Source organism: Anser cygnoides, chromosome 3, assembly GCF_040182565.1.
Source record: "Anser cygnoides isolate HZ-2024a breed goose chromosome 3, Taihu_goose_T2T_genome, whole genome shotgun sequence".
In the NCBI taxonomy this organism is placed as follows: Eukaryota; Metazoa; Chordata; class Aves; order Anseriformes; family Anatidae; genus Anser; species Anser cygnoides.
The window spans coordinates 88,247,118-88,267,513 of NC_089875.1; the positions used below are offsets into that span (position 1 = coordinate 88,247,118).

General features: G+C 38.3%; 1 protein-coding gene across 2 annotated transcripts in view; it reads right to left on the reverse strand.

The window, feature by feature from the left end:
• MEI4 (meiotic double-stranded break formation protein 4) overlaps positions 1-19,947 on the reverse strand; it is an 83,074-nt gene extending 63,127 nt beyond the window's left edge. Inside the window, exons 1-2 of one of the 2 annotated variants that reach the window (XM_013199080.3) lie at positions 19,498-19,947; positions 8,736-8,987 (exon numbers count right to left, since the gene is read on the reverse strand). In XM_013199080.3, coding sequence (XP_013054534.2) covers positions 8,736-8,987; positions 19,498-19,540 — 295 coding nt within the window. In that variant the 5' untranslated portion in view covers positions 19,541-19,947. The remainder of the gene's footprint in view (positions 1-8,735; positions 8,988-19,497) is intronic. The other variant, XM_048053506.2, reaches the window with a different exon arrangement.
• Between the last annotated feature and the right edge of the window lie 449 nt (positions 19,948-20,396).

A 20,396-nucleotide genomic window follows, 5' to 3' on the forward strand; every position in this document is an offset into this window, starting at 1 on the left:
AACAGCAGCTAATTCAAACATACTGATCTGAAGAAATAGCCTGTACATAGACTAGAATTTCCAAGTTCTCAGGGTAAGTTTATATTCCCCTACCTTACCTACACCATGGTGTAGGAACTATTTGCTATGTGCTATTTGAGACAGCTGTAAACATTTCACACCATTCTGTCTAGTTTCAGGGGAGGGAAGTCATTTCTCCTAATGGACTAGTATGTTTTTATCATTGCTGTTTAGTCTGATTTGGACTGTTCCTCTGTCCACTAAGGAGGAATATTCCTTTATGATGCTGTAGCTTATATATTCACTGAGGAACCTGCATATGGTTTGGTCTGTTCTTTCTGAATTCACCTAGTTGGTTTCCTCTCTGAAAAAAGAGTTGAAAAAAACTGAAATATTATCAGTGTTCTTCCCCTGCTCCTATCAAGTATGGAGAAGTATATACAAACAGAAGTATATACAAACTCTGAACTTTCAGCAAGAAAAAATGAAGCTGAAGTGTCTTAATTCATACTAATCTATAAAGGAAATTGCTCCCTTTTTCCCCACGTACAGCTAACTACCTCAAGAAATGCACTAAGTTAAGGTGTGAAGCAGAGGATACAAAATGCTTCTTGTCTTTGGCTCTCCCTTACCTCCCCTAAGGTAAAAATTGCTGAAAATGCCTTGGCACAGGAAGCAGAATTTAGGGGACAATATCCTGAAAAGTCAAACGCAGCCTCAAGACCCAGCTGCAAGTCAACCAGTCACATTACTCACATATTCTGAATCAGAGTTCAGCTTCTCCCTTAACACGCAAACACGCTGTGGAAGAATGTGCTGGCAGCCATATGCTACTGTGGAAGCTAAGAACATGGGACGGGACTTCAGCACATGGGCGATGAAGTTCTACTGTAAATGATCCATAAAAGGAAGAATAAACTAATTCCAAAAAAAAAAAAAGCAGAGGAATAAAAAAAAAAGTGTTTTTTTAGAGGAGCAACCAGTTCAGTAAATTCCTACCCACTGCATGAGAAGACAAAAATATAAACCAAGACTGAAGGTGAAGCTAAGAAAGAGAAAACAAAAGCATGTTAAATATAAGTTTTGCTAAGAATATACCCTGGATAACTGACTTAGGACTTTTCAAGTCTATCAGCCTAAAAGCACCGAGGCAATAAACATCTATCCTTTAAATCATCATTCCCCAAATACATGCTGGACAAAAAATGGTAGAGTATTCCATTTATGCCTTCTTGAGTTGGAGTAACAGCTGCAAGCTTTTCTCATCTCTTTAGCTGAGGCTGCCAAGAAACAATATGATTGTTGATTTAATGAACTGATCATGGTTAAGGAATTTTGCCTGAGAGGACAGGTGCTTCAATCCATGAATCTATCAAAAGAAGGCAAGAAACTGATTAATATCTTTTTTTTTTCCTACCCATAGGCATAGCTGTCAGGACAATACTGGCAAGGTGAAAAATGAGCGATTACAAAGAATCACAGAGCAGTTCACGTTGGATGAAACCTCTGGAGGCCATCTGGTCCAACCCTCTGCTCTTGCAGGCCCACCTAGAGCAGGTTGCTCAGGACCATGTTCAGGTGGCTTTTGAAGATCTTCAAGGATGGAGACTCCACAGCCTCTCTATGCAATCTGTGCAAGTGCTCCATCACCTGCACAGCACAGAAGTGCTTCCTGATGTTCAGAGGAAAGCTCCTGCATTTCAGTTTGTGCCCACTGCCTCTTGCCCTGGCACTGGGCACCACCAAAAAGAGCCTGGCTCCATCCTCCTTGCACCCTCCCTTCAAGTATTTATGTATATTGATAATAACCCACCCTGAGCCTTGCCTTCTCTAGGCTAAACAGTTTCAGCTCTTTCAGCTTTTCTTCTTATGTGAGATGCTCCAGTTCTTTAAATCATCTTCACAGGCCTGTGTTGGGCTCTCTCCAGTCTGTCCATGTCTCTTTTGTACTGAGGAGCCCAGGATTGGATGCAGCACTGCAGGTGGGGCCTCACCTGTGCTAAGAGCAGAAGGATCACCTCTCTCAGCCTCCGGCAATACTTTGTCTAATGCAGCCCAGGACACCATCAGCCTTCTTTTTAGCGAAGGCACACTGTTGGCTCATGGTTAAAGTGGTGTCCACCAGAACTGCCAGGTCCTTTTCTGGCCGTCTGCTTTCTGGGTCGCCTCCAGCAAGAACTGGTGCCTGGGGTTGTTCCTCCTCAGCTGGAGGACTTTTCATTTCTCCTTACTGAACTGCATGAGGTTCCTTTCAGACCATTTCTCCAACCTGTCATGGTCCTGCTACAAAAAAAATTTGCTTCTCCTCCTTGAATGACTGATAAACAGCCAAAAGTATCACCATGTGAAAAGGATACCAGTGTCCTTGTATTCAGAAAGACAACCGCACATAAAGTTAAATATGGAGTGTCCATACAGAGTCAGTGAATACATACTGTGGCAACTTTATAAAACAGCACATTAAACTATAACAACCCATGCTGGAAAACAAATAGTTTACCTGTAGCAAAACATGCTTCTCCCCCCTATTGACAATACCCAAACTTTTTAGTGTCACTGACGACAAAGGATTAATCAGATTGGATTCAAACGATTTAGACAACACAGCTTTAGAAATGGGTACTCTGAAACTGTGGTGACTGTTTTCTTTCTTCACATAAAGATAAACACAGTATGGATGTACAAGCACATGAAAAAAAGCACAAAGAGCTTACAAATTTTCCACATCAGGGAAATAAACCTTCATAAGGAATGATTAGAGATTGCCTAAGCCTCTGAAAAACCTACTATGATTATTACAAACAGCAGGTGAGCTAGGACAGCTCTCACATTCAGAATGCAGAGCAGGGAAGACAGCTGCAAAGTGAGCCTCGGCTGAAAGACTCAAACTCTTCAGCTCTCTATATGCAGCATGAGACAAATTCACTATCTGATGCTTACAGCATGAGATTTTCTAGTGACAGATTTTGTGGAAACACCGCTATTTTTGCATCTATAGAACTGTTAAATAGAACACAAGAAAGCCAAAGAAGAGATGAAGATTTGAATTCTTCCAAAGTTTGCATTGTTATAGGCATGTCAAAAGGTCCACGGTAAACCGTAGATTACTTGGCCCATAAAAACAACCCAGTTTACTCTCAACCCTAAAGAGAACTACTTTGGTGCAATATTAGGTAGAAAACATAGTGGATATGTAGCACACTTCAGATGAGCAGGATGGAACATCACTTGCATCACTTTCTTTTCAACTTTCTTCAAGCCTCTTGTGCCTTCCTATCTCAGCAGTAGGCACCCATTACTTTCTATCCACAAACTTGAAAATCTCAAAACAGGCACAACTCGCAAGAGAATTTTTTTTCCAGACCAGAAGATTTCAGTGGTAGAGCATCCCCTATTTCAGGTAGGCTTTGCCTCTTCAACCACCTTCCTTTAAATTTTAGTCTTAGGTGTTCTTCTCTTAATATAAATCATTGACTGGATCAACAGAAGAGTGCACAGACTTCACCAAGAGATATCACATCAGATATCAGTAACGATCTTTCTTTACTCAAAAGCAACAAACTGATCACATCTCCAATGTAAGCATAACCATGAATGCTCACTCAGCAGTTACCACGTCTGATGAAGAGTATCTTCCTTCCAAAATAACAGATGGCTCAGTTTCATTATCAGGAGAACTTACATACCGTGCCAAGATTTAAGGGGAACAAAAAAGACACTCAAGACAGTCAAAAGAAATTCCACAAAAAACAGACATGTCAAAGTTAGACTCCAAGAGCTGGAAAGTGTCCTTTCCTTTAAGGAAAGCCTGTATGAAGAAACAGAAATGATGATACTACGTTTTCCACGTCTTTTCGCTTCCTTTCACCCAAGAGGTTAAGAGTAATTGAAAGGAAAGAACACATCCTACTTGTCTTGGACAGCATGTGAGGTAGAAGAGGCTGAAGTGAACTTTCATAAATAGTTAAAATGTCAAAAGGTCATCTGGCTAACAGGTTTAACATCAGTGCAAACAAATAAACAATAATGAAAAAAACTTGAAGGGAAAACCAGCTACACACTGATCTTTCATTTTAATTGGGTGCTGGGGTTTTGTCCTCTTGAGAAATTGAAGGAATTTAGACATAGACAGCATATCCTTATTTCTATCTATGATTCCATTACCTAAACACAGACTGAAATTAAAGTTCGGCTTCATTGAGGAATGAGGCTTTGTCAGTTTGAAAGTTATTTTTACTCTTAACTAAGCTTTGTGTTTGGAACAGGTTATGGAAAAGATGCACACAAACAGTAACTAAATATGAACAGTTATTAAATCACTTCTCTTGAGAGACAGGCCTACTGTTAAAAAAAAAACCAAACATTAAAACTCCTAGGTAAAGTCTAATACATTTCCCCCTCCCAGTCAAAGTTAGAATCCAGAAATCTTTTCACAAGGCAATAAAGAAGGTACAGTTTCAGTACAAAAGCATTCTAGTAAAGCATCATCAAGTTTTCTGTTAGGGGACCTTCAAAAAAAAAATATTGAGGCTCAAAAAGAGTCATATTCAGAAGCAACTAGCTAAACAGTTTGCAGCTGAGAGGAGTTTCTGGAATCAAAACATCTTCATACTTCTGCCCACAGCATTTTGACTTCGATCTCCCAGATGCAATGCCTCCCCAGAGCCTGGAGACATCCTCCACTGCCTGATTTCCAAGCTCATTTTGTGTCACTGATCTCGCAAGGAGTAGAGCAAGAACAGCTCACTCTACGTACACAAGTCAGTGAAACAGTTCTGAATTATTTTTTTAAACCATTTCACTAGATAACCTAGAAAGTATTGAAGATGGAAAAATTATCAAAGCTCATATTAGCAAACCAGAGAGTTAAGTTCTTGATTGCAAAATACAGTTGCTGTCTTTTTTTTATTATGTATTATGTTTATTATGTTTTTATTAGGAAAAACCCTTTCTGGTGTACCAAGATTGCCTGAATCTTCTGAAATGCAGAAGATTGAAGGAGACATACACCTAGAGATTTTGTAGCTAATTAAAGGAAAGAAGGATATAATTGCCCATGAAAGACATGGTACAGACAGTCCAATCAGGAAGATCAAATAAATGATCTTCCTTTCATGAGTGACTGACCTAATCATCAGAGCCCAGGATCTAATAGCATTATCAGATTTCAATTATCCAGACATATTTCAGAAAACGAATATACAATACAGACTCCTTCCCAAATGGCTAAAGTGTGCTAGAAAATAAAAATTGATACAGAGGTGGAAAAAGCAGCCAGTGACCATCTCCACTCCACTCCCATGAAGTGCAGGGTACAAGTTAATAATGCCAAGGTAATGGGTAAGATTTATTAACTTGTACAACAGTGGCTGTGAAACAATGGCGTTCTTGATCTTGGGAACAGAAAAGGAAAAACAACCAAAAAAATTGGGAAAAAAATACTTAAAACCCTCTTCAAACAATATGAAAGTACAAAGACTGAAGATTTACAAAATGGAAGTTATGTCAAGGTTCCCAAGTAAAAAAGAGACAGAATTATAGAAGTGCCTAGGGATCAAAGTGTGAAAAAGCAAAGCACTAAGTGAGATGCAACTATGAAGGGATACCAAGTGTTAGGTGAAATCATATCACATTATTATGAACAGAACAATAGATGTTATCAATAGCTACTGATAAGAGAAAACAGTGTTTTTTGTTTCTCTTTTTTGTAGTAGCTTTCACTGAAAAGGGCAACTAAAATTAGCTGATTATAACACCAAATAGTAAAACATTATGTGAAAATGGGGTAGGACATCATCCTCAGATAAAGGAAGAATCTTTGAGAGAATAAATGGGCAATTTGGACATTTATCATTCACCATCAGTTTATAATACTGAAAGAAAACAAAGCAAATTCACAATGAAAAGATGTTATGTTTTGGAATTTGTGAAACACAGGTGAAATATATATACATATCTAAAAATATAAAAGGTTTATGTAGAATCTGTTTCAAAAAGGAGAACCAAAAAGCAGTCACTGTAACACCTGTTCCTGGAATAAGTCATCAAGCAACTGATACATAAACACCCAGAACAAAGCGAGAATAGTAACAGTTGGTGTGGATTTTTTTAGTATGAAAAAACATGTCAAGTCAATCTAAAAATTTCTTTATGAGAGCATAACAGGCTTTCTGACTACAGGAAAAACAGTAAACATTGTTATCATGGCAGTTTCACATGATGCTCTCATATGCAAATGCAGGAAGCATAATACAGAGGAACCTTCTTCAACATGGGTACCAAACCATTTAGAAAATCATACTCTAAAAGTACTCATGATTGAATTACAATGAAAAACCACAAATCAATGGTTCCTTATCAGACTGAAACAAGGTACTAAACATGATATCTTACACATAAGTCACCTACCTAGATTTCAGTAAGGCCTCTGACACAGTCCCACACGACGTCCTGATCTCCAAGTTGGAAAGATATGCATTTGAAGGGTGGACCATTCAGTAGGTAAGGAATTGGCCTGAAGGCCACACCCAGAAAGTGGTGGTCAAGGCCTCAACGTCCAGGTGGAGGCCAGTGACGACTGGTGTCCCTCAGGGGTCTGTCCTGGGACCGGTACTGTTTAATATCTTCATCAATGACATAGAGAGTGGGATTGAGTGCACCCTCAGCAAATTTGCTGGTGACACCAAGCTGCGTGGTGGAGTTGATACAACAGAAGGACAGGATGACATCCAAAGGGACCTAAACAAGCTTGATAATTGGGCCCACATGAACCGAATGAGGTTCAACAAGTCCAAGTGTAAGGTGCTGCACCTGGGTCGGGGCAATCCCAGGCAGGAGGACAGGATGGGAGAAGAACTCATTAAGAGTAGCCCTGCAGAGAAGGACTTGGGGGGGTTCTGGTGGACAAAAAGCTTGACAGGAACCAGCAGTGTGCACTTTCAGCCCAGAATGCCAACTGCCTCCTGGGCTGCATCAACAGAGGAGAGGCCACCAGGGCAAGGGATCGTCCGCCTCTGCTCTGCCCTCATGAGGCCCCACATGGAGTGCTGCATCCAGGTCTGGGGACCCCAGCATAAGACGGATGTGGGGCTGTTAGAGTGGGTCCAGAAGAGGAAGATGATCAGAGGGGTGGAGAACCTCTTGTACAAAGAAAGGCTGAGAGAGCTGGGGCTGTTCAGCCTGGAGAAGAGAAGGCTACAGGGAGACCTCGTTGCGGCCTTTCAGTACTTAAAGGGGTCTTATAAAAAAGATGGAGAGTGACTTTTTACAAGCGCAGATAGTGACAGGACAAAGGGAAACACTTTTAAGCGAAAAGAGGGAAAATTTAGATTAGATGTTAGGAGGAAATTCTTCACTCAGAGGACGGTGAGGCACAGGAACAGGTTGCTCAGAGAGGTTGTGGATTCCCCATCCTTGGAAGTGTTCAAGGCCAGGTTGGATGGGGTCCTGGCCGATCCGATAACTTGATAAAACTTCCACAGAAAAGAACTTTTTATGTCCCACCACTGTGGCTCATTCATGTTGGTTAAGTGTAACCACAAAGGAAGAGACACAAAAACACAAAGCAATACTTTCACTCTACTTATAGATGGTAATAAAACCTCAGCTGACCATGATATCCCACCCTTGAAGACTGCACTACATTTCAAGAAAGATTAGGGCCATCTGGAAAGAGGCCAAAACATTGTTGAGTATGATCAGAGATACAGAAGAATTAGCTGTGAGTGAAAGAAGGAAGAAAGTGGAATTGTCTAGGAACTAGGAAAAAAAAGGAAAAGGAAGCAGAAGTGAGGATCTAGCAAATCTTCAATTACATTCAAGTGTGCTATACAGAGAAAGAAAATGGCAAAAGTGGTAAAGAGGTTGAATTGTAGTAAGAAAGCTCAATTTAGACAGTAAGGTAATCAAAATCACACTAAGCTAATGAGGTACTGGAACAAACTGTCAGGAATGATCACAGAGCTTAAGAAAATCTCTCAAAATTTACCTGCAGGTAGAGGGAAACATGCGACCAGTTCCAAGCTTCTGATTTAATGACTCCTTCTTTTATCTACCTTTATTAACACAGTTGTTTAAAACAAAACAAAAAAACCTTGCTCTTCTCATCTTCTGAACAGATAAGAATGTAAATGCAAATGTAGCAAGATGCCCTTCCTTACTCCAAATCAGTGTGTTTTTTATAGTCTTTAATTAAAAGTTTCCTGAATCCTACAATATCAGACTCACAATTTTATCACATCATAATAAATATTCATAGCATCCACGGTCTACCCACATTAACAGAGACAGCATACATATAGCCCTTTAGCCATTCCTAACTTTCTCTCACATGTATTAGAGCTATGCTTTCAATGTATTAGGCCTAAATTCTAATTTCAATCATGTTTAAAGTGGTAAAGTCATACTACGTACATATAAGACACTAGTACTTCCCAGATTATAGAGGAAAATTTTGTACAACATGCATACAGTAATATTTGTACATCTGGAATTATTCCATATGATACACATTGATTTTGAAGGTTGTAATATATGTTCTAAGTATTATATTCTCAAGCTAAATCCCATTGCAACTGGTGTAATTGTCCTACTACTTCAGGTTTTTGGAAAAACAGGAAGCTGTACACTAAAGGCTCCAGTATCTAGGTACAAGAAATGGTGCAGCCAACATGAAAGCTGTTTTGTCTTTTGCTACTGCAGCATAGAAATAGTCAGAAATGATTTCAGAAACTTACCACTTTCCAAGCAGACTCTCCGACAGATCTTGTTCAAAAGAAGTTCCTGACGTAATCGAAAAACTTCAGCTTCTAGTACTTCAACTTTCGATTTCCAGCCAAAATCTTGTTCAGATACAATTTTGGCAAGGTGCTCAGTGTATTCTTTGCAGCTCTTCCCTGGTGGTTTTGAGTGGATAATTGCAAAAGCCAGAGCCAGTTTTGATATTTTCAAATACCAGACTTGATTTTCTTTTCTGCCTTTGACTTCTACTACATTAGGAAAAAAAAATAACATCACCGTGACTTTATCAAAGCAAATTATGCACACTATTTTCTTGGCTTTGAAAACTCTTCAACAGTGAGACCAATTATTTTATTTCTAGTGCATTCCTAAAATCAATAAAAAAAGAACCATAAACAAGTGTCCACAATGTGAGAACAAAACATACATGAGCTGCGCTCCAGCTATAACAATAAAACTCAGTGTTTGAGAATAATTATGTAAATTAGCAAACACTTCAAATAGGCTTATTCTGGCAAAACATTAAATGTAAACGGTCTCCACTAAAACAAAACTGAAAACATTAAGAATCCTAAAAAAAAAAAAAAAAAACCTACTAAAAACCTAAAAGCATGAGTGAAGAATGGGGCTATACTAGCTTAAACCCAACATATACTATTTTTTGATAATGTACCAAAAAGACCCAATTCTCAAAAAAATAAACAACTGCGGATGTTGGTAGTTTCCAGTTTTGGACACATGGTACTGCTGTACTTCTGGTCCTAAGTCTACATTATATCTCAGGCCTGCAGAAGGGTCTTTGCTGAGAAGTACTGTTAAAAATGCAGACGAAAGCTGAACTAACGGTATCTTTTCTTTCCTATTCTTGCCATCAACATCCATAAATTTAATCTCTTCCCTTCAAAGTAAGAATACACATCTTCACTTATAACTCACACAACTTCACTTATAAGTAAGGTTCTTTGCAGCAGTCAAGTAAACTTTGAATCAAGAACTTATAACTACATGAACACAGGCAAGTGTAATTTTGTAAGTGTAAAATGACTGCGTTGACAAAAAAAACATCCTGAAGTTTTCTAATTTTATGGATTATAGGAGCAAACAAATGAAAAGTAAAGAGGAGACTGAGGTGAAAACAAAATATGGCTAATAGAGAACAGAAGACAAAGAATAGAACTTCAAAGTGACATAAGTGGCTAGTAAGACAAGCAAGGACATTTTTATCAGCTCTGTTACAAACAGCAAGGATGAGGCAAACAGAATTACAGCGGTCAGAGAAAGAAAAGGCTTATCTAGATGATTATGTTATGGGCAACAGCACAGGACTTAGGAACAAAAAGAGAAAAAATGAAATTAAAAACATCAAGTAACATCCAGGCTATCTAATTAGCAACATTTTTTTTTCCTAATTCTGCACCATTTTCATTCAGTATTTCATGGCATGTTTACTTAAAAAAAACACACATTACTTACAGAAGAAAAAAAGCCTTCTTATACTTTCATCCTGGCACTAACACAAAAATTATCCATAATACTATTTTTTTTCTCTTGTTATCTAATAATTGTGCAAAATAAGTACCACAGTAAATTGTGTAGAATAACTGTGAAATAGTAATAGTACAGATTTCAATAAGGGATTTTATGTCACCCTTTCACCAGATCATCTGATATCACTAAGCTGATTTCTTCCTTTGGTTCTCCTCAACTTTGGACAGTAAGGCATATAACACCATGCATTTATTTATCCAGCACATGCACTTCGAGAAGAGTTGCCTTTCAAATATTTCTTTTACCTAACCTATAAAATGCACAAACAATTCCTATGCATTCCTTGCACTCTGTCCATTCGAATACACCGGTCACATTTTGAAGAGTGAGCAGAGGATAAGACCACAAGGATTCCTGGGGATCTACCACAGCCATTCTCTAAATTATTTTTCTCCACTTGAAAACACGACATTCCTGCTCTGACAGTGCAAAAACAATTAGTCTAAGCCACCGGGGTACTGATAAAGATTAATGAAAGAGTAAGCTCTTAGAAACTGCACAATACTATCTGTACCCACTGCCTAAAGCAGTTGAACATTAAATAAATGATGCTTCATATATAATTTCTTCCTTGTAAAATCTATTTCACTCCACTCTTCCGTTCATAGCTAGGGACTCCATTGAAAAATTGCAAGTTAATTCCCTCAGCCGCAAAGAATCAACATCTCTGTGGAACAACTAATTGATTAAGACACCCTTTTGCCTTATACATCAAAGGAAATGTTTTGCAGATGCAGAATCACACAAACAACTGAGCTACCATCTAGCTGTGAATACAATGAAATACGTAGAACCACACAGAAAAAAACAGTAACAATTGGGGATACAGCATCTTTGGCTCTAAACCTGAAATGTGCTCCCCAGATTATCTCATCTTCTTAAATAGAAGTTTCACCTAGGTATCACTCAAACTGTATGTCAAGCTCCATTCTTGCTAAGTTCCCTTGCAGAGCAGAGCCAAAAACTCAGGCAGCCAGAAACTCTTCTTACAAATGACTTTCATTCCTGGTTTATCATTTTGATATCTCCAGAGACTTCTTTGCAAAAGCTTTCTGATTCATCTCCTTTAAAAAAAATATACAGACTCACTTTCCACTCTATAACATGTCTTGCCAGTACAAGCATTTTCCCATAAATTACATTCTGGAAAGTTGCAGAAGTATAAACATTCTGGTACGGGTCAGGAGACGATATTTAATTTCAGCTCTTTGTGACTGTTTATGTACCTTTTATCATTAGAGAATCAACATCAACACCTTCTTTTCATGCAATTTATTTCTACTCATGCAACAGACAAAGAGCCAAAGTCTGCTGTTTGACCACTGATACTTCATCACCATGCGCTTCACATGCCTCAGCCCCTAACTGCATTGGTAAAGTAAGTAAATAAATCCACATAGCCTCTATCCACTATTGACAGAACATGTCTATATTACTTGAAGTAAAACCCAAGAATTCAGGAAGTTCTCTCCGACTACTCCAAGTTTTCAGCTTTTGTAATTGAAATATCCAGTCATTCGCAGTCAAGAAAAAAGTACCCCCCCACACCTCCCCAATAACTAGACAAGCATTATAAGCAACTGGAGTGGGAATAGTTGAGACTGAATTTCTGCAGCTCAACAAAAAATAAAGTATGAAATGCTGCTTTAGTAAGATTTTTCCCTACTTAGCAAACTAGTGAGTCACTTTTTTTCCTTTTACAGGGCACTACTATATTTTAACCAGAGCATAAAACTTAGTGCACATGTTAATAATACAACCCAGACACAGATAAGCTAAAGGCTCTTTCCCTCTCACCATGTCGAAATGTTATTTACTAAAGGAAATATATGACTAATGAAACACATAAACCATGCTTGTTTTGCTTTAAAACACAGTCATCAAAATACGGAGCGGCATTCCACCTTAACATTTTGGACACAGAGTTAAGCAATGAAATTTGGATTTAGAGAGAGGCCTTTTCCTCTTTAACATCTTAAACATACTCACTTCTACAGTAGGAGTACCTCATACTGAATGAGCTTAATGAGAAAATTTTTCTTAACGGAAAAAAAGAATTGCTTCTTTTGTGGAAAAAAATCCTTGTAAAGATGCTGTTCAAAAAAAAAAAAGCAGTACTGATTACAAAGTTGGTCTTCCTTAGGAATACAACACATTAGAAGCAATTTTTGGAGAAAGAATTCTGTTGGAAACTCAAAATATTGTTTTAAATCAGGTAATTTATGACAAATGTTGATATACCTGTACATATTTCTGGAACCAATGGATTTTCTACAGACTTTATAGAGAACATGCAGCTTGTTCACCTCCTTCCTATTACTCTCCCATCACCATCTCTCTCCTCTTTTCCTCTTTTATGATCGCGGAAAGAGAAGGTTCTGGGACAAAAAGCAGGAGCTGTAAGAATTGATTCAAGTTTTCCACAACTCCCTAAACAGAAAGCCACTCTCTTCAGAAACCACTGCAAAAATATCCTAGAAAATAACTCAGTGGTTGATGCTGTTAGATACAGGGGTCCTTGCCAATTGTGCATTAGCAAAAAGCGCACAGCAATCTGTTGCTCTCGGGAAGTGCTGCACCAAAGACCACCAAATGCGAATGCATTCCACTAAAAGCATATCAGCAGCTACAGAGTTTTATCAATAATATTTTCGCTCATATCAGCATAAAAGTGACACCAGTGGTTAGGCACCAAAAAAAAAAAAGTTCAGAACCAAACCAGAAATTTTCCTTGGTTAGGAACGACACCACAACAATAATTAGAAAGAAGTCAGCAGTCTAGCTGCCAAAATATACCCGATAGGAATTGGTAGGTTCAGGAACTATCCAGCAAAACACAACTGGTACCACAGTTACTCAGTGAGAACACTTACTTACTAACAAAGCTCCATTTGCGTGTTCACTCAGTGGTTGAGGAGGGAACCAGTAACACCCAGCAAGAACGCCCTGCTAGAAGTAGGAAGCAGTACCCTAACAACAGATATCAACTGATAACAAGTTGTCTGTGCAAAGCCTCAATCCACAAACTGATCCTGGAAGTGCAATCAGGGGATGGGATCAGCTAAAACAGCTGTCAAACAGGACTGGGTCCCCAGATTCATGACACAAATGAGGAACCCTATCTCCAGCCCTATAACTCAACCCCGATGAGGTCCTAGCTGAGAAAGGCTGCTGGGAAATCCTTCAGCTGCTGAAATAATTACAAAAGAAGTCATCAACTGTCCTGTAGATCTCCATGTTAGATATCTAAGGGGAACTAAGAGGTAGTGTAAGATCCTTTGAGGACCTTAGATATAAACAGAAAAACTGAATGAAATGGGCTAAATCTGAGTCTTAAACACCATCTTACTACACCAATTCATGAGTCCTGCTTGTGTGCAGCTGCATTTGATACAGCATTTCATATTATACCATCAGCTACAGTAAGATACCTTTATGGCAAGTCTCACCTCAGTTTTGACACTTTCTGCTACACATGAAGAGGAAAGAATTCTTAATTAAAAAAGAAAAAAAGAAAAACAAAAACAACTTTTAGGTGATCACTAAAGTTTGCTTTCTTCCCATTTAGAAGCTTCATGTATTCAGCACTACTTTAAAGGTCAAAGATTTCCCATTATTGGTAAAAAGTTAAAATCATTCATTAGTTAATAAAAAAACTCAAAACACCTATTAAAGCCATGAAACTTGCATCTAAACTTAAATCATTCATTAAAATCATTTAAGCAGTTAGAGAATATACTATCATATACTTCAGAATTCCTTTGCACGTGAAATTAAAGCAGCCTAATTAAAATAATATCAAGTCTGACCATGAATATCAGTATTTGAAAGAAATACACATTGCATGAATTGGAAATGGAGACAGGAGCTCTGAAGCTCAGTAAAAGTTTGTTAGCAATTCAAGCACCCCTGCTCGTATCAGCTGGCTGCTGAACAGCACCACCGGAAGAGGCTGTTGTGCACCTCGCTGGTTAGTGGTCCCCACTTGCCTTCCTCTACCAAGTTCTCAAAGACTGAAAGCTGAGCTCATACACAAGACATGAAACAAAGAATTTCTGAAGCTCACAACTGGCACAGAAGCACCCCTTCCACCCCAGCACTCTCAACTGTTAGCAGATGCCTTTCCACCTCTTACCTGTTTCTTACTGTTTTTTTTCCACTGTTAACTACACACAACTAAACAGTGCAGCTCAACTTCATCTCCTGAATGCGTAGCTGTTGCTTTCTTTGCAGCACACAACACCAAATTAAGTCTCTAGAGTAAAAAATATTCTCCTGGATGCTATCTGGCGTTTTATTTATTTATTTTTTCCTCATGCAGAAATTGCAATAGCATCAACCACAGGCTGATAGGGATAACAATAATTTTCTATTGTTTGAACACTGCCCTGGGGAACCTGTTCCAGCACCCGACAACCCTCTCGGTGGAGAACCTTTTCCTGACATCCAGCCTGAACCTTGATTAACCCAGAAAGATCATTTAACACCACCAAAGTAGTGACCCTGGAACGAGACAGACGTCTCCCTCACCCAGTTCTGTGTTCCTCTACTGGGCACTGACCACAGAAAGTGCCTGCAGAACCCAGACACGGAGGGATTAGCTAATAGGTTCACACAAGCAAATCCTCAGCTCAAGAGCTTTTAACAAGTCTTTCACGAGGTATTTATGGGTAAGGGACGTGAATTTTAAACAACTAGTCTTTCTGAACCCTACCTATAATTTTTTGACTGACCTTGGAGACATGGAAATTACAGGATTGGGGGGGTGGGGGAGAAGAGGGTTAAATGAGTGCATTTCTAAAAACACAGTTATATTGTGATTTAAAATGATAAGGCACCTCAAAATAAAACCAAAACCTAAACTTGTTTGAAATAATTAAGTATTCGAGGAATACTCATGTCACAGGACTGCACACCTTAGGCCTGATCCCTAAGTTTGCCCACATAATTCATGGCTAATAATGGAAGAAACTTCTTCAAATTCCATTGTCAAAACCTTATTGTTTACAGGACATTTATTTCTTATTCAGAACATTATCATCACTGAAAGCTTTAAAAATTAATACAGTAAGACACAAAATAGACGATAACTAACGTCCAAGCTATCAAGGGCTTAGTTCTCTTCACATTTGAAATAGATGATACACATTAAAGGACTTGCCAGGGCAGCACCAAATTGCTGTCACCACTGCTACACAGCTAAAAATCTTCAAACAGTCCTAAATTATAGTAATAAATATTAGAAAAAAATAGTTTGTTGTCTAAATTAAGTGTATGGTCTGTCACTAATAGCACAAATGTAATAGGAAAAACTGTTTTGTTGGCATGATTTTCACTTCAGCTGGCCTATCAATTTCACGCTGAAGATAAAGGTGAAAATATTGCCAGTATCTGTGTAACCTCATTGTGCGTTACATGACAGCAACTGAGATACTGACCTATTATAATGGCACACAAAACAGGTCACAAAATGATGTGAGTGCTCTAGCGGAACTGAGTTGAGCTGCAGACACATACGGCTATAACATTAAGCAACAATAAAATAAACTTGATTTAATTAGTATGCCAAACATAATACCGTCTTTTATGCATATAATAAATAATGATAATAGGACAGCTGCATAATCAAGATGAACTAAAGTATGCCTTGTGTTCCAATTAAGCAGCTTTTATTGTAAAAATGTATAAAATGCATATTAAAACATGGCTGCTTGATGGTGTCATTTTTAAACAACATAATATACAAACATATGTAATGTGGATATAGTTACTGAGGGAAACATTCAATTTTACTACCATAATCTGAAACAATACCTCCAGCATGTTCTTTTGTTGTTGTTTATGGACTCAAGATGCTAAAGTGATACTGAAAATAATAAATATTTAAAAGACGCTTTGTCAAAAGCACAAGAAAACTTGATTAAAATGCACCATGAGATTTATTTCTTCAAACCATTTAACTCTTAAATCTTTTTAGCTTTTAAAATCAAGTCATACAAATTCTCCAAAAACAATTAAGAACAACAACTTTAAAAATATGTTAGAGCTTTTTAACATTCACCACCTGTAAACATTGCCTAGCATTAAGAACATAAGCAAGCATAACCCCTCAGGATTTTGGTAAAACTTAAGAGGCAGGATTTATCTCCTCTTAGCTACAGAAATCTACAGTGCAGAAGGCTACGGCTGAGTTAGCTGTCTAGACTTCCTTTAAAGATCAGTGGGCAGAAACAGGGATTTCTAATAACACTAAGTCAAGTGATTTGTACATCTGCCTTGTGATGACATTATTCATGGCCCAGAAAGGCTTGTTTCCCTCCTTGGACTACAAAGGGAGCTCAAATGATGGGATAAGATGCACATACACGTATTATGCACTGTGAGATGAGTGCACCACAGGCAGCTAAAGCTCAGACCTGCAAAAAATATTTAAGTGTCTAACAAGTGAAATTGTGCAGGTTTAAAATAAACACCTTTTAAAACAAGTTTGTAATTCTAGGCCTTCTGAATACCTCAGAAGAAATTAAGTTTTCTATAAGAAAACCCAGAAATCATGGAAAAATGTTGAGAAACTTGTAAACATTTCAACATTGCTCATGCACAAAAAAACTTGGCATACAGGTGCCAGGTAAAACACATGAGAAGCATCGAATATCTAGAAGTCCAGAATTAAATAAGCATAAAACAACTAGATTGGCCCTTCATAAAGCTGCTGTGCATTAGTCTTTGGCAAGATCATGTGAGGAAATTATACATTATTTCCTCCCATTTGAAAATGAGTAAACTCCCATTTTTAGATACCAAACAAAACTGCCTTCTCAAACACAAGTGGGTATATGTACACAAGTATGTATATAAACACAAAGTGTGTGTATATATATATATCCATAACTATTACATGCTTAGATTAACTCTTTCAAGGTTTGAACTGTTCTGGCATTTTGGTTTCTGAACAGAATCAAATAAGTTTTTTAAAAAAAAAAAAAAAACTTTTCCCCTAACATACCACTGCAGTGACACAAATGTGATTCTTCATTGAAGAATCTTAAGTCATTCAGAAGTTCAACCCTGTCAATCTTATTAAAGAAACATTAAAAAGCGCTGGCAGCAAGGACAGTTTATGCACTATAGGAGCCTTAAAAAGATAAAAAGATTCTATTTTTGTTCTATTCCCATCAGAATAGGCCAAGTAGAAAACCCTAATGTAAGCCTGAGATTTCTGATCATTTTAAATTATGTATATGTTCTCCCTTCAAGCTGAGAGTTCTTCCTTTTGCACTTTTTCTCCACTAACTTTTTTTTTTTGGCTGTGCCTCTTACAATGCTATCTAGTGAATCTGACATACATTACAATTACCACTACCATGTTCTTCTTTACTATTCTCAGCACTGAAGACATGTGTGTATGGATGTAAAAGGGTATTTATTCTACCAAGGCCTCTGCTCAGAAATTAAAGTATAACTCTGTGGTGGACATCTTTCTGCTCTTATATTGGCACAGATGTTTTTCCCCCACAGAAACAAACTGTAATCAATCGGGTGTAACTCCAATTGCTTTGGAAATTGAGAATATACTTTTCATTATTGCTTTACAAAATACACTGTGAAAGTCAGATCTTTAGTCATTTACAAAAATTCACATGTGCTAATAGTATTTAGTCACCTAAAGGATAAATTTAGAGTTGACATTTTGGACTATGAATATACGTATCTTTACATAAAAATACATAAAGACTATCTTTAGTCTTTATATACTGCCAAGTTGCAACAAAAAAGTTGCTGTACCTCCAACCTTCATCTACTACATTAGTTCCTGAACGTAGAATTTCAGAGAAGAATTTTAAAAAGGCAATCATAAATGGTTTGGAAGATTATACAGGGATTATTTGGCTTCTTTCCTCTTCCCACACTAAAAATATACTGAATAAAACATTACCATACTTTTCGATTTCACATTTCCAACCTCTATCTGAATAGTTCCATTCTCACAAGTTTTTTATATCTGTGATATCAGTAGCTTTCAGTGAACAAGTAACTTGCAGGTAACTTAGCAGAAAACTTGGTTTCCTCACACAAATTTTATACTGGCAGAATGAAAGATGAGTTTGTTCAAGAGAAAGCAAATGTTTTTTGAGACAAGAAGAATAGCAGGCTACTAGGAATCTAGTACTCTAAAAAGCATACAGTATCTGATGAAGAACAAAGCTTTATATTTACTACAGATACTAACGTAACTATAACCACAATTACATGCATAGTTCTTGAATATCAGTTTGTGAAGCACTGGAAGTTGTAAAAGATAGTCACAGTGAAAGTGACTTGCCAAGCATTCACAACCAAGTCTACAAAAAATAAATTATTTTTTACACTTCAATTCTGATCAATTACTACTTTATTCAAATTAAGAAAATGAACAGGAGAAAAATACAACCAAAAAAAAAAAAAACATTCTTCCATTGGTCATAAAAGTGTATAAAAGTGTGGGAGACTAATAAGATGATACAACCTTATTTTAACAAGCAGCACATTAAAAATATTAATTGCTGCCCATCATCTATCCAACAAAGCAACAATACAACATTCTTTCTTGTGATTTAGATCAAACACATAGGAAAAAATCTTCAGATTTGTAGCACATTAGAAAACTGAAAACGTGAATAATAGATAACCTGCAGTTAGAAGTCATTCACAGCTTATCCTAATTAAAAACAAACCTAAACCAACCAAACAAAACCCTCCTACGTTTTACATGAAAGCTGCCATTTCTTTCCAAATGGACTAATAAAAGTGAGTCTTTCTTCAGGAGCTCACCCTGAAGAACCCCGCCCCACCAAGCCGAGCCATGGCAGCCTGAAGCAGCCCCTCACACAGCTTGCCTGGGACAAAATGGCTCCAGGTTCACCAGGCCCATGCAGGCAGCCAGTGATCAACTGCTCACACACTGAAATGAAGATGCCTGCTTCTCTCGCTGGGTTCACTAGTGCCCCAGATAATTAATTACCAGATCTCCACCCAAAACACAATATTTACAAACACAATGTCTCCACACACAGCAACAGCAGCGGCAGGGGGAGGCTGCCCACTCACACCAACAAAATGGCGTCTGGGTGGGGGCATCTCCTCAGGCCAGTGCCCAGCACCTTCACCCAGCCACCCTTAGCATTTCCCTGGCCCTATGGAGATCGAGGCTTTCAGGAAGTCCCAACCCACCTGCAGCAGGACCTCTGCTTTGGGGGACGCTCCAGGGCTCCATGGCGAGCCCTCACAGGCGGCTCACTGAGATCCACACTGCCCCCTCGCAGGTGGCAGCCCAGCCCCAGGGCTGAGGGGCTGCGCTGGGGCAGGCGAGCTCCTGGCTCCAAGTCTGCCTGGGCCCTGCCAGGCCCTCGCCTAGGCTGAGGGGAAAACAAAGGGCTGGGGAAACGTGGAAGCCTTGTAGAAGATGGCCAACTTAACAACCACCTCCCTGTCTTCAGAGAGGGAGGGAGTCCCCCTGTGTGAGGGAAGCAGACAAGCAAGGCCCTGAGAAGTGTAGAGGCAATGAATGGCTTAGAGCACAGGCTGGAGCTGCTGGTCAATCAGGCTGTTAATTTTAATTTTCATGTTGGCTGTTGAGGTGGTGTTTTCACTTAAAGCTCATCATCATCACCTGTGTCTCCTAAAGTGGTCCTCCATGTTTTTATGCTGATGTGTGCTTGGTGTCAAGCTGATATTAGTTTTACTAAGCATGAAGGTCTCATGAACTTGTTGATTAATTAGATTCTCTTTAAACATTTCTTGTGTTTGGATATCCATGAGATCTTAAAAACTTTGAAACAGTATTTCTTTAACAGTACATTGGAGATATATGCTCCCTTTTGGCTGTGATCAAAGATTGCCAATCAACTGAAGAAGTTATTATTGTATGTACAATTAAATTCTTTACACAAGCTATGCTGAAAAGTTTGTGTTAAGGCCTTCTTGGCCAGAAATGGTTTCTCAGCAGTTGATGAAGGAGGGGAGGGAGAGCAGGAGGCAAGGTAAGAAATCAGTAAGGAAGCTGGTTGCATTGGAGTTAGGTTTATCAAAATATATAAAACTCTTCAGTATAGGATTGATCTTTATAAACA